The sequence below is a fragment of the Paramormyrops kingsleyae genome, chromosome 13 (assembly GCF_048594095.1).
Source record: "Paramormyrops kingsleyae isolate MSU_618 chromosome 13, PKINGS_0.4, whole genome shotgun sequence".
Classification (NCBI taxonomy): Eukaryota; Metazoa; Chordata; class Actinopteri; order Osteoglossiformes; family Mormyridae; genus Paramormyrops; species Paramormyrops kingsleyae.
In genome coordinates, this window is record NC_132809.1 from 28,196,976 (window position 1) to 28,211,376 (window position 14,401).

At 49.9% G+C, this 14,401-nt stretch overlaps 1 protein-coding gene across 6 annotated transcripts in view; it reads left to right on the plus strand.

Moving 5' to 3' along the window:
* The window catches only part of LOC111851925 (oxysterols receptor LXR-alpha-like), a 30,894-nt gene that overhangs the window by 6,823 nt on the left and 9,670 nt on the right, over window positions 1-14,401 (plus strand). For 3 of the 6 annotated variants that reach the window (XM_072698517.1, XM_072698516.1, XM_072698518.1), the window contains one exon: window positions 13,853-13,933. The exons of the other annotated variants lie outside the window; for them this stretch is intronic. In XM_072698517.1, coding sequence (XP_072554618.1) covers window positions 13,894-13,933 — 40 coding nt within the window. In that variant the 5' untranslated portion in view covers window positions 13,853-13,893. The remainder of the gene's footprint in view (window positions 1-13,852; window positions 13,934-14,401) is intronic. 6 annotated transcript variants of the gene reach the window in all.

Here is a 14,401-nt window from a genome sequence, read left to right on the forward strand (position 1 = left end):
TGACGCATACAGTCAATGAAAAGCATGCTTCATGGTTACTTGACATGTTCGTTTTGTGGTAACATTATGCACTGCATGCATTGGGCTTTATTCTTACAGCAGAGAAGTAGTTCATTATGACTGTTTGTGAATTGGGACATTTCAACTTACTTTTTTAATTCCCATTTAAATTTAGTAGGAGTCGGAGTCGGTTAACTTTTTGCCGACTCCGACTCCAGGTACCCAAAATTGTCTCCGACTCCGACTCCTCAACTCCGACTCCGACTCCACAGCCCTGTCCGATGAGTTAGCGAGTTGAATGCATTTCCAACACCATAATCAGATTTGATATAACAGAGCAATGCTGGTCTTATCAACTGCTCTCTCCAGTGATTTAATGGGAAATAAAAAAAAAAACAAAATATTCCAAACTATTGATTTAAGTGATTGGGGGGGGGGGGGTGTCTTTAAGCACTCCAGCACTATTCGTGAACAACTCACAGCCACAATTAGCATAATGCTTTCCGTGCTGAACATCTGTTTGTGAATTTAGGTTTCAGTGGTGTCAAGAACTGCACTCATTCGTTTAATTGTGCATACCGAACCAAAAATGAATCATGCAATTGAAAGGCACAATGGATGAGTGTACAGTCAGGGACATATGAACCAGGTACCAATATTTAATTTGACTTAATTTGCTGTTCCAAAAATAGTAATTTTAAATTGTTGTGTTCCGCTCAACATCAGACTTTCTCCTATGTCATTAGTACCATGCAGACCTTGTCTTTAATTTAAATATAGACCTGAAATGCTCTTCAGCAAAAACTATTAAATAACCTTACGCGTAACACATATCGCATTGGCAAACAAATATCAAGATGTAATTGATTCAGGAGGACTCTGTGAATTCCCACCCCTAGAAAGCACTTCGTGTTGTTGTTCCTGCTAATTTTACACCACCACAGTGCAGCGTAACACTAACATAACTGCTAATAGTGCAATGTCCTTAGTAGCGGCTGAGCTGAAGTTCATCTGTAATGCCCTTCAGTAGATCTTATGCTGAGCCGGACTTTCCTAGTTTTAATGGCTGATGGTAATAACATATTTCCTCAGTACTATTCACTCAATCCATATGAAACTCCTAGAGTCAATCACACAGGACCTTTGGACTTTCACTCAAGCTCAGGCAGCAAGCATCTGGATGTTTAAACAAAGCCAAGCCTTCTGCCACCTTCCTGGCCCATCAGAATTCAGGCAGTTGAGTAAAAAAATAAACAGGTGTTACAACTACTGGACTGATAATAAAATTGGGTCAACTAATGTCACCACAACTTGGTCTGACACCAGGGATAACCACTTGTGCTTTGACAGAATGAATCCCTTTCCAAGGTTCATGGTTTGGAGCACAAACTTCTTTGGAAGTGGTGCAATGATTTTCAGGAGTAGCGAGACACCTTTTTCTATCTTAAAAGGAGGGGAAGCAGTGGAATGTTATCAATAATGGTGAAATTTTGTGGGTGGGAATTCTGTCTGTATAACCCATTGCTGTTTTTATTACTTTTGCAGTCAGATGTCTGTTACTAACCATTAGACAAGGAAACGATGAAAGATGGTCCTTTAAACTGGTGCTGTGAAGTTCTGTTCCTGGAGATCTGCCGTTCAGCTCGTTTTTCAGCTCTCATTAAATCACGGAGCAGAGATAAATGGTTTCCTTCAGGGTGGTTTGTTGAACTGAGTGGTTCTGTGCCCAGATGGACCTAAAGCTCTGTAGTGTCAGATCTGAATAACAGTGGAGTGTATTTGTCATTTAAAATCAAGGCCTTTCCATGCCCCCTGCCTCCCCCTCTCAACCTATAGATGAGAACTTGAACTTGAAAACTTCCTTTTTGAACAACATTACACTTTGCTGTGCTTCCAGCTTTGTTGACCAAACAGTTTTTGGGAAATTTATTTAAAGGAATTGAAACTAATTTTTTGTATAATATTGAAAGTGCTTTACCCTGGCATATACAGCCATGGGAAAAATCTACATTTTTAAACAAATCTGCATTTTTAAATCATGGTTTAATTGTGGTTCTGCTGGCAGAGGTTACGCTGAGCAGCAGGTTGCTTCCAGGTTAAAAATTTCTAAGACAGCAGGACACAAGAATAAAGTGAAGCAGGAGACACTGGGAATGACCAGAAACCAGCCTGGTAAAAGATGGAAGCCACATTCTAATGGCAGAGATGAATGTTAAATTATCCGACAGTTTCTCATGAATCGGTGGATGACATCAAGTGACCTTCAGAAGGAATGGGAAACATTAAGTGCAGGTGTGAAGTGCACTGCTAGGACAGTTTGTATCAGTTTCCTAGAAGCAGGACTGGAGTCCCATAAAGCAAGGAAGGAGCCCTTCATTAATGAGAAACAGAGAAGAGCCAGGCTGCAGTTTGCAGAAAAATATATATTATTCACAGTCGCCCACCTATAAATTGAGACATGAGTGGAAAAAAAATTGTGTTGTGGTCTCTTAATTTTTCCTGCGGCTGTATTATTGTAGTATGAGAAAAGTGTCTTTCTGGATTTTCTTAGTAAAGCCTAACCCTCAAAAGATGTCAGGCTTATGAATATTATAAATTAAGGAGTTTATGTATCTCTTTGCTTATTTAAGGTGTGTGTGTGTGTGTGTGTGTGTGTGCGTGTGCGTGTGCCATTCAAAATATTCCTTTAAAACTAAACTTTGCCAACAAGAGTCCTTATTATATTCCTGTGCTACTTATATAGCACGTAGTTGCCCCTGAATATGTAGCAGTCTTGCTACGTGCATGAATGAGCTCTGTCTGGTCATCAGAGTGGACAGTCTGACATTATTTCGGTCCATCACTAAGAACTTTCTTTTCCCAGCAAGCTTGTGAGAGCATTTCCTTACCGAGTGCAATCCCTGAAATATATTTAGTATTTGTAAGGTAAATTGGTTGTTAATTTCTAGTCCTGATTGTGATTCCTAGGGTGTGACTTTCTGCCATCCTCAGGGTGTCTGTCATCCCATTAGTTTGGTATTAAACTGCTTCACTTACTCCCAAGTATATATGCCTATGTAGCTGCTATTAAGCCCAAATTCTACATTGATCAGAATGGAATACTGCACGGTCTTTTGGCTCTAGAGTTCTCATGCTCTTGTGAAGACACTAAATACTGAACATGCAGGATGTCCCTCTGGCCACATACTGCATTGTGCTATAATTAGTCTTTCTCTTCATGGTGCCCTAGGGTGGGGTTGTAATTTCCCATGTAATTTCCACTTGTCAGCAAGCACAAGGTGAAAAAGAAGAAGGAAGCTCATGCAACCTTGCTAAAAGTGGAGGTCTTTGCGTCCTGTGAAACACATTGTTCATCACTTTCAGTACTCTTGGGAATGGGGCAGGGTTTTTTTATTCTTCGAGGCAGTGCGGCCAAATCCCCCTCGTAATGCCATCCAGAAAGTAAGAGGAAGTATTATGTTAGGGAAATCTTTAGTATTTTCTGACTCAGGGGAAATTATACAGCATAGCATACACTGAAATGTTCTTTCTGGTAAGTGATGTACAGGTGTGACTAGGGATGCACCATGATATTGGCACGAGATCAGTATCACCAATTATCGGCATCGGTAAATATGAACATTTCGGCCGACGATGCTGCCCAATAAAGTGACGCGTTAACTCTGTGCACGCCACGGCGCTGAATGTATAAGGGTGTGAGTGACGCGTTAACTCTGTGCACGCCACGGCGCTGAATGTATAAGGGTGTGAGTGACGCGTTAACTCTGTGCACGCCACGGCGCTGAATGTATAAGGGTGTCAGTGACGCGTTAACTCTGTGCACGCCACGGCGCTGAATGTATAAGGGTGTCAGAGACGCGTTAACTCTGTGCACGCCACGGCGCTGAATGTATAAGGGTGTCAGCGACGCGTTAACTCTGTGCACGCCACGGCGCTGAATGTATAAGGGTGTCAGTGACGCGTTAACTCTGTGCACGCCACGGCGCTGAATGTATAAGGGTGTCAGAGACGCGTTAACTCTGTGCACGCCACGGCGCTGAATGTATAAGGGTGTCAGCGACGCGTTAACTCTGTGCACGCCACGGCGCTGAATGTATAAGGGTGTCAGCGACGCGTTAACTCTGTGCACGCCACGGCGCTGAATGTATAAGGGTGTCAGAGACGCGTTAACTCTGTGCACGCCACGGCGCTGAATGTATAAGGGTGTCAGAGACGCGTTAACTCTGTGCACGCCACGGCGCTGAATGTATAAGGGTGTCAGCGACGCGTTAACTCTGTGCACGCCACGGCGCTGAATGTATAAGGGTGTCAGAGACGCGTTAACTCTGTGCACGCCACGGCGCTGAATGTATAAGGGTGTCAGAGACGCGTTAACTCTGTGCACGCCACGGCGCTGAATGTATAAGGGTGTCAGAGACGCGTTAACTCTGTGCACGCCACGGCGCTGAATGTATAAGGGTGTCAGAGACGCGTTAACTCTGTGCACGCCACGGCGCTGAATGTATAAGGGTGTCAGAGACGCGTTAACTCTGTGCACGCCACAGCGCTGAATGTATAAGGGTGTCAGCGACGCGTTAACTCTGTGCACGCCACAGCGCTGAATGTATAAGGGTGTCAGAGACGCGTTAACTCTGTGCACGCCACGGCGCTGAATGTATAAGGGTGTCAGAGACGCGTTAACTCTGTGCACGCCACAGCGCTGAATGTATAAGGGTGTCAGAGACGCGTTAACTCTGTGCACGCCACAGCGCTGAATGTATAAGGGTGTCAGAGACGCGTTAACTCTGTGCACGCCACAGCGCTGAATGTATAAGGGTGTCAGAGACGCGTTAACTCTGTGCACGCCACGGCGCTGAATGTATAAGGGTGTCAGAGACGCGTTAACTCTGTGCACGCCACAGCGCTGAATGTATAAGGGTGTCAGAGACGCGTTAACTCTGTGCACGCCACGGCGCTGAATGTATAAGGGTGTCAGAGACGCGTTAACTCTGTGCACGCCACAGCGCTGAATGTATAAGGGTGTCAGAGACGCGTTAACTCTGTGCACGCCACGGCGCTGAATGTATAAGGGTGTCAGAGACGCGTTAACTCTGTGCACGCCACGGCGCTGAATGTATAAGGGTGTCAGCGACGCGTTAACTCTGTGCACGCCACGGCGCTGAATGTATAAGGGTGTCAGAGACGCGTTAACTCTGTGCACGCCACGGCGCTGAATGTATAAGGGTGTCAGCGACGCGTTAACTCTGTGCACGCCACGGCGCTGAATGTATAAGGGTGTCAGAGACGCGTTAACTCTGTGCACGCCACGGCGCTGAATGTATAAGGGTGTCAGAGACGCGTTAACTCTGTGCACGCCACGGCGCTGAATGTATAAGGGTGTCAGAGACGCGTTAACTCTGTGCACGCCACGGCGCTGAATGTATAAGGGTGTCAGCGACGCGTTAACTCTGTGCACGCCACGGCGCTGAATGTATAAGGGTGTCAGAGACGCGTTAACTCTGTGCACGCCACGGCGCTGAATGTATAAGGGTGTCAGAGACGCGTTAACTCTGTGCACGCCACGGCGCTGAATGTATAAGGGTGTCAGAGACGCGTTAACTCTGTGCACGCCACGGCGCTGAATGTATAAGGGTGTCAGAGACGCGTTAACTCTGTGCACGCCACGGCGCTGAATGTATAAGGGTGTCAGCGACGCGTTAACTCTGTGCACGCCACGGCGCTGAATGTATAAGGGTGTCAGCGACGCGTTAACTCTGTGCACGCCACGGCGCTGAATGTATAAGGGTGTCAGAGACGCGTTAACTCTGTGCACGCCACGGCGCTGAATGTATAAGGGTGTGAGTGACGCGTTAACTCTGTGCACGCCACGGCGCTGAATGTATAAGGGTGTGAGTGACGCGTTAACTCTGTGCACGCCACGGCGCTGAATGTATAAGGGTGTCAGAGACGCGTTAACTCTGTGCACGCCACGGCGCTGAATGTATAAGGGTGTCAGAGACGCGTTAACTCTGTGCACGCCACGGCGCTGAATGTATAAGGGTGTGAGTGACGCGTTAACTCTGTGCACGCCACAGCGCTGAATGTATAAGGGTGTCAGAGACGCGTTAACTCTGTGCACGCCACGGCGCTGAATGTATAAGGGTGTCAGCGACGCGTTAACTCTGTGCACGCCACGGCGCTGAATGTATAAGGGTGTCAGAGACGCGTTAACTCTGTGCACGCCACGGCGCTGAATGTATAAGGGTGTCAGAGACGCGTTAACTCTGTGCACGCCACGGCGCTGAATGTATCAGGGTGTCAGCGACGCGTTAACTCTGTGCACGCCACGGCGCTGAATGTATAAGGGTGTCAGAGACGCGTTAACTCTGTGCACGCCACGGCGCTGAATGTATAAGGGTGTCAGCGACGCGTTAACTCTGTGCACGCCACGGCGCTGAATGTATAAGGGTGTCAGAGACGCGTTAACTCTGTGCACGCCACGGCGCTGAATGTATAAGGGTGTCAGCGACGCGTTAACTCTGTGCACGCCACGGCGCTGAATGTATAAGGGTGTGAGTGACGCGTTAACTCTGTGCACGCCACGGCGCTGAATGTATAAGGGTGTCAGAGACGCGTTAACTCTGTGCACGCCACGGCGCTGAATGTATCAGGGTGTGAGTGACGCGTTAACTCTGTGCACGCCACGGCGCTGAATGTATAAGGGTGTCAGAGACGCGTTAACTCTGTGCACGCCACGGCGCTGAATGTATAAGGGTGTCAGAGACGCGTTAACTCTGTGCACGCCACGGCGCTGAATGTATCAGGGTGTGAGTGACGCGTTAACTCTGTGCACGCCACGGCGCTGAATGTATAAGGGTGTCAGAGACGCGTTAACTCTGTGCACGCCACGGCGCTGAATGTATAAGGGTGTCAGAGACGCGTTAACTCTGTGCACGCCACAGCGCTGAATGTATAAGGGTGTGAGTGACGCGTTAACTCTGTGCACGCCACGGCGCTGAATGTATCAGGGTGTGAGTGACGCGTTAACTCTGTGCACGCCACGGCGCTGAATGTATAAGGGTGTCAGAGACGCGTTAACTCTGTGCACGCCACGGCGCTGAATGTATAAGGGTGTCAGAGACGCGTTAACTCTGTGCACGCCACGGCGCTGAATGTATAAGGGTGTCAGCGACGCGTTAACTCTGTGCACGCCACGGCGCTGAATGTATAAGGGTGTGAGTGACGCGTTAACTCTGTGCACGCCACGGCGCTGAATGTATCAGGGTGTGAGTGACGCGTTAACTCTGTGCACGCCACGGCGCTGAATGTATAAGGGTGTCAGAGACGCGTTAACTCTGTGCACGCCACGGCGCTGAATGTATAAGGGTGTCAGAGACGCGTTAACTCTGTGCACGCCACGGCGCTGAATGTATAAGGGTGTCAGAGACGCGTTAACTCTGTGCACGCCACGGCGCTGAATGTATAAGGGTGTCAGTGACGCGTTAACTCTGTGCACGCCACGGCGCTGAATGTATAAGGGTGTCAGAGACGCGTTAACTCTGTGCACGCCACGGCGCTGAATGTATAAGGGTGTCAGAGACGCGTTAACTCTGTGCACGCCACGGCGCTGAATGTATAAGGGTGTCAGAGACGCGTTAACTCTGTGCACGCCACGGCGCTGAATGTATAAGGGTGTCAGAGACGCGTTAACTCTGTGCACGCCACGGCGCTGAATGTATAAGGGTGTCAGAGACGCGTTAACTCTGTGCACGCCACGGCGCTGAATGTATAAGGGTGTCAGAGACGCGTTAACTCTGTGCACGCCACGGCGCTGAATGTATAAGGGTGTCAGAGACGCGTTAACTCTGTGCACGCCACGGCGCTGAATGTATCAGGGTGTCAGTGACGCGTTAACTCTGTGCACGCCACGGCGCTGAATGTATAAGGGTGTCAGTGACGCGTTAACTCTGTGCACGCCACGGCGCTGAATGTATAAGGGTGTGAGTGACGCGTTAACTCTGTGCACGCCACGGCGCTGAATGTATAAGGGTGTCAGAGACGCGTTAACTCTGTGCACGCCACGGCGCTGAATGTATAAGGGTGTGAGTGACGCGTTAACTCTGTGCACGCCACGGCGCTGAATGTATAAGGGTGTCAGAGACGCGTTAACTCTGTGCACGCCACGGCGCTGAATGTATAAGGGTGTCAGAGACGCGTTAACTCTGTGCACGCCACGGCGCTGAATGTATAAGGGTGTCAGAGACGCGTTAACTCTGTGCACGCCACGGCGCTGAATGTATAAGGGTGTCAGTGACGCGTTAACTCTGTGCACGCCACAGCGCTGAATGTATAAGGGTGTCAGTGACGCGTTAACTCTGTGCACGCCACAGCGCTGAATGTATAAGGGTGTCAGTGACGCGTTAACTCTGTGCACGCCACGGCGCTGAATGTATAAGGGTGTCAGAGACGCGTTAACTCTGTGCACGCCACGGCGCTGAATGTATAAGGGTGTCAGAGACGCGTTAACTCTGTGCACGCCACGGCGCTGAATGTATAAGGGTGTCAGAGACGCGTTAACTCTGTGCACGCCACGGCGCTGAATGTATAAGGGTGTGAGTGACGCGTTAACTCTGTGCACGCCACGGCGCTGAATGTATAAGGGTGTCAGAGACGCGTTAACTCTGTGCACGCCACGGCGCTGAATGTATAAGGGTGTCAGAGACGCGTTAACTCTGTGCACGCCACGGCGCTGAATGTATAAGGGTGTCAGAGACGCGTTAACTCTGTGCACGCCACGGCGCTGAATGTATAAGGGTGTGAGTGACGCGTTAACTCTGTGCACGCCACGGCGCTGAATGTATAAGGGTGTCAGAGACGCGTTAACTCTGTGCACGCCACGGCGCTGAATGTATAAGGGTGTCAGTGACGCGTTAACTCTGTGCACGCCACGGCGCTGAATGTATAAGGGTGTGAGTGACGCGTTAACTCTGTGCACGCCACGGCGCTGAATGTATAAGGGTGTCAGAGACGCGTTAACTCTGTGCACGCCACGGCGCTGAATGTATAAGGGTGTCAGAGACGCGTTAACTCTGTGCACGCCACGGCGCTGAATGTATAAGGGTGTCAGCGACGCGTTAACTCTGTGCACGCCACGGCGCTGAATGTATAAGGGTGTCAGAGACGCGTTAACTCTGTGCACGCCACGGCGCTGAATGTATAAGGGTGTCAGAGACGCGTTAACTCTGTGCACGCCACGGCGCTGAATGTATAAGGGTGTCAGAGACGCGTTAACTCTGTGCACGCCACGGCGCTGAATGTATAAGGGTGTCAGAGACGCGTTAACTCTGTGCACGCCACGGCGCTGAATGTATAAGGGTGTCAGAGACGCGTTAACTCTGTGCACGCCACGGCGCTGAATGTATAAGGGTGTCAGTGACGCGTTAACTCTGTGCACGCCACAGCGCTGAATGTATAAGGGTGTCAGTGACGCGTTAACTCTGTGCACGCCACAGCGCTGAATGTATAAGGGTGTCAGTGACGCGTTAACTCTGTGCACGCCACGGCGCTGAATGTATAAGGGTGTCAGAGACGCGTTAACTCTGTGCACGCCACGGCGCTGAATGTATAAGGGTGTCAGAGACGCGTTAACTCTGTGCACGCCACGGCGCTGAATGTATAAGGGTGTCAGAGACGCGTTAACTCTGTGCACGCCACGGCGCTGAATGTATAAGGGTGTGAGTGACGCGTTAACTCTGTGCACGCCACGGCGCTGAATGTATAAGGGTGTCAGAGACGCGTTAACTCTGTGCACGCCACGGCGCTGAATGTATAAGGGTGTCAGAGACGCGTTAACTCTGTGCACGCCACGGCGCTGAATGTATAAGGGTGTCAGAGACGCGTTAACTCTGTGCACGCCACGGCGCTGAATGTATAAGGGTGTGAGTGACGCGTTAACTCTGTGCACGCCACGGCGCTGAATGTATAAGGGTGTCAGAGACGCGTTAACTCTGTGCACGCCACGGCGCTGAATGTATCAGGGTGTCAGTGACGCGTTAACTCTGTGCACGCCACGGCGCTGAATGTATAAGGGTGTCAGTGACGCGTTAACTCTGTGCACGCCACGGCGCTGAATGTATAAGGGTGTGAGTGACGCGTTAACTCTGTGCACGCCACGGCGCTGAATGTATAAGGGTGTCAGAGACGCGTTAACTCTGTGCACGCCACGGCGCTGAATGTATAAGGGTGTCAGAGACGCGTTAACTCTGTGCACGCCACGGCGCTGAATGTATAAGGGTGTCAGCGACGCGTTAACTCTGTGCACGCCACGGCGCTGAATGTATAAGGGTGTCAGAGACGCGTTAACTCTGTGCACGCCACGGCGCTGAATGTATAAGGGTGTCAGAGACGCGTTAACTCTGTGCACGCCACGGCGCTGAATGTATAAGGGTGTCAGAGACGCGTTAACTCTGTGCACGCCACGGCGCTGAATGTATAAGGGTGTCAGCGACGCGTTAACTCTGTGCACGCCACGGCGCTGAATGTATAAGGGTGTCAGAGACGCGTTAACTCTGTGCACGCCACGGCGCTGAATGTATAAGGGTGTGAGTGACGCGTTAACTCTGTGCACGCCACGGCGCTGAATGTATAAGGGTGTCAGAGACGCGTTAACTCTGTGCACGCCACGGCGCTGAATGTATAAGGGTGTGAGTGACGCGTTAACTCTGTGCACGCCACGGCGCTGAATGTATAAGGGTGTCAGAGACGCGTTAACTCTGTGCACGCCACGGCGCTGAATGTATAAGGGTGTCAGAGACGCGTTAACTCTGTGCACGCCACGGCGCTGAATGTATAAGGGTGTCAGAGACGCGTTAACTCTGTGCACGCCACGGCGCTGAATGTATAAGGGTGTCAGAGACGCGTTAACTCTGTGCACGCCACGGCGCTGAATGTATAAGGGTGTCAGAGACGCGTTAACTCTGTGCACGCCACGGCGCTGAATGTATAAGGGTGTCAGAGACGCGTTAACTCTGTGCACGCCACGGCGCTGAATGTATAAGGGTGTCAGAGACGCGTTAACTCTGTGCACGCCACGGCGCTGAATGTATAAGGGTGTGAGTGACGCGTTAACTCTGTGCACGCCACGGCGCTGAATGTATAAGGGTGTCAGCGACGCGTTAACTCTGTGCACGCCACGGCGCTGAATGTATAAGGGTGTGAGTGACGCGTTAACTCTGTGCACGCCACGGCGCTGAATGTATAAGGGTGTCAGCGACGCGTTAACTCTGTGCACGCCACGGCGCTGAATGTATAAGGGTGTCAGAGACGCGTTAACTCTGTGCACGCCACGGCGCTGAATGTATAAGGGTGTCAGAGACGCGTTAACTCTGTGCACGCCACGGCGCTGAATGTATAAGGGTGTCAGAGACGCGTTAACTCTGTGCACGCCACGGCGCTGAATGTATAAGGGTGTCAGCGACGCGTTAACTCTGTGCACGCCACGGCGCTGAATGTATAAGGGTGTCAGAGACGCGTTAACTCTGTGCACGCCACGGCGCTGAATGTATAAGGGTGTCAGAGACGCGTTAACTCTGTGCACGCCACGGCGCTGAATGTATAAGGGTGTCAGAGACGCGTTAACTCTGTGCACGCCACGGCGCTGAATGTATAAGGGTGTCAGAGACGCGTTAACTCTGTGCACGCCACGGCGCTGAATGTATAAGGGTGTCAGAGACGCGTTAACTCTGTGCACGCCACGGCGCTGAATGTATAAGGGTGTGAGTGACGCGTTAACTCTGTGCACGCCACGGCGCTGAATGTATAAGGGTGTCAGAGACGCGTTAACTCTGTGCACGCCACGGCGCTGAATGTATAAGGGTGTCAGAGACGCGTTAACTCTGTGCACGCCACGGCGCTGAATGTATAAGGGTGTCAGAGACGCGTTAACTCTGTGCACGCCACGGCGCTGAATGTATAAGGGTGTGAGTGACGCGTTAACTCTGTGCACGCCACGGCGCTGAATGTATAAGGGTGTCAGAGACGCGTTAACTCTGTGCACGCCACGGCGCTGAATGTATAAGGGTGTGAGTGACGCGTTAACTCTGTGCACGCCACGGCGCTGAATGTATAAGGGTGTGAGTGACGCGTTAACTCTGTGCACGCCACGGCGCTGAATGTATAAGGGTGTCAGAGACGCGTTAACTCTGTGCACGCCACGGCGCTGAATGTATAAGGGTGTCAGAGACGCGTTAACTCTGTGCACGCCACAGCGCTGAATGTATAAGGGTGTGAGTGACGCGTTAACTCTGTGCACGCCACGGCGCTGAATGTATAAGGGTGTGAGTGACGCGTTAACTCTGTGCACGCCACGGCGCTGAATGTATAAGGGTGTCAGAGACGCGTTAACTCTGTGCACGCCACAGCGCTGAATGTATAAGGGTGTCAGAGACGCGTTAACTCTGTGCACGCCACGGCGCTGAATGTATAAGGGTGTCAGAGACGCGTTAACTCTGTGCACGCCACGGCGCTGAATGTATAAGGGTGTCAGAGACGCGTTAACTCTGTGCACGCCACGGCGCTGAATGTATAAGGGTGTCAGCGACGCGTTAACTCTGTGCACGCCACGGCGCTGAATGTATAAGGGTGTCAGAGACGCGTTAACTCTGTGCACGCCACGGCGCTGAATGTATAAGGGTGTCAGCGACGCGTTAACTCTGTGCACGCCACGGCGCTGAATGTATAAGGGTGTCAGCGACGCGTTAACTCTGTGCACACCACGGCGCTGAATGTATAAGGGTGTCAGTGACGCGTTAACTCTGTGCACGCCACGGCGCTGAATGTATAAGGGTGTCAGAGACGCGTTAACTCTGTGCACGCCACGGCGCTGAATGTATAAGGGTGTCAGAGACGCGTTAACTCTGTGCACGCCACGGCGCTGAATGTATAAGGGTGTCAGAGACGCGTTAACTCTGTGCACGCCACGGCGCTGAATGTATAAGGGTGTCAGTGACGCGTTAACTCTGTGCACGCCACGGCGCTGAATGTATAAGGGTGTGAGTGACGCGTTAACTCTGTGCACGCCACGGCGCTGAATGTATAAGGGTGTCAGAGACGCGTTAACTCTGTGCACGCCACGGCGCTGAATGTATAAGGGTGTGAGTGACAAGCTTCAGCATGTTGCCTGTATGGACGTGTTTTGAAGTACAGTCAGCTCTCCGTAACTGCGATATTTGGGGGAAAAAAATCCATAAAGGTTTTTTTTCTCTATTTATCGTTATAGTTTCTATATGTGTTTGTATTTTAAATATTCTTTTTTTTGTATTTATTTATTTTTCAAGCAATTTAAACAAAATCAATCTGTAAGTGTTGAAAGAAAAAGAAAATGTTAAGCTGTTTGCTGGCGTGTACTATGTAGTTAGTGTACGGACTCGTACTATGTAGTTAGTGTACGGACTCGTACATCCCTTATTGCGACTATTAATACAATCATATGAAAATACTCCAATGGGAACATATTCTTTTATATAGGTTGGAATACAGGTATCTATTTTATTTTACATCATTTTATTTATTCTGTGTGTCTGTCACCATCCTCCTCTCTGATGACTGCTGGTGAAAATTAAGTTGGGTGGGCAGACTGTCTATATACAGGCATACAGTGGTACAAGATAACTTTCCCAATGGCTGCAGTGCAACATGCAGACAGCAGGTGACATGCGGAGGGTTTTCACGGCGCAGCTTAAAATGCGAAACACAGGATGGTGCAAAATGGGGGCTTGACACAAGGGTTTAAATACATACATAAGGGTTGATAAACATAATACAAGGTTATACTGATGCTAATTTCTTCCCATGTGTGAAAATGTATGTTTTCCAGGGTGAAGGTTGATTCCGTTATGACAAGCTGCTGTGAAAAACATGTCCACACTGTCTGCGACTACTATCCCTGATGGCCATGGTAAATGTTTCACTTCCATTCATGTACTTTTTGTTCAGACGTTGGCCGTTGGTAGGCCTGCAGAGCTCCGGAGAGATAAGCACTCTAAGTAGCTGCTGTGTCATTCTGTTTCCCCTGTAATACTTAAATACAAAGTTGATCAGATGTTGCTTAGCAAGTTGAAAGTATGTATCCTTGTTGTGATTATGATTGATGTTGCTTTTTTTTTTTATGTACCTGATCATCTTTTTGCTCATTGACGTAACTTCATCATATAATGGGGGGGTGGTGAGTGGCACAACGGGTTAAAAGCTGTGTCTGTGATTGGATGGCCACCAGTATGAATCTGGGTTGGCAGAGTGATTATCTGACCCTGCTTTCTCAAACATAATCTATATCGCCCGTGGATTAAAGCATCTGCTTAAAAAAAAAAAATAATATGTTTCCCCCCCCCCCCCACATACTTAACCTTGCATAACCCTGACCTAA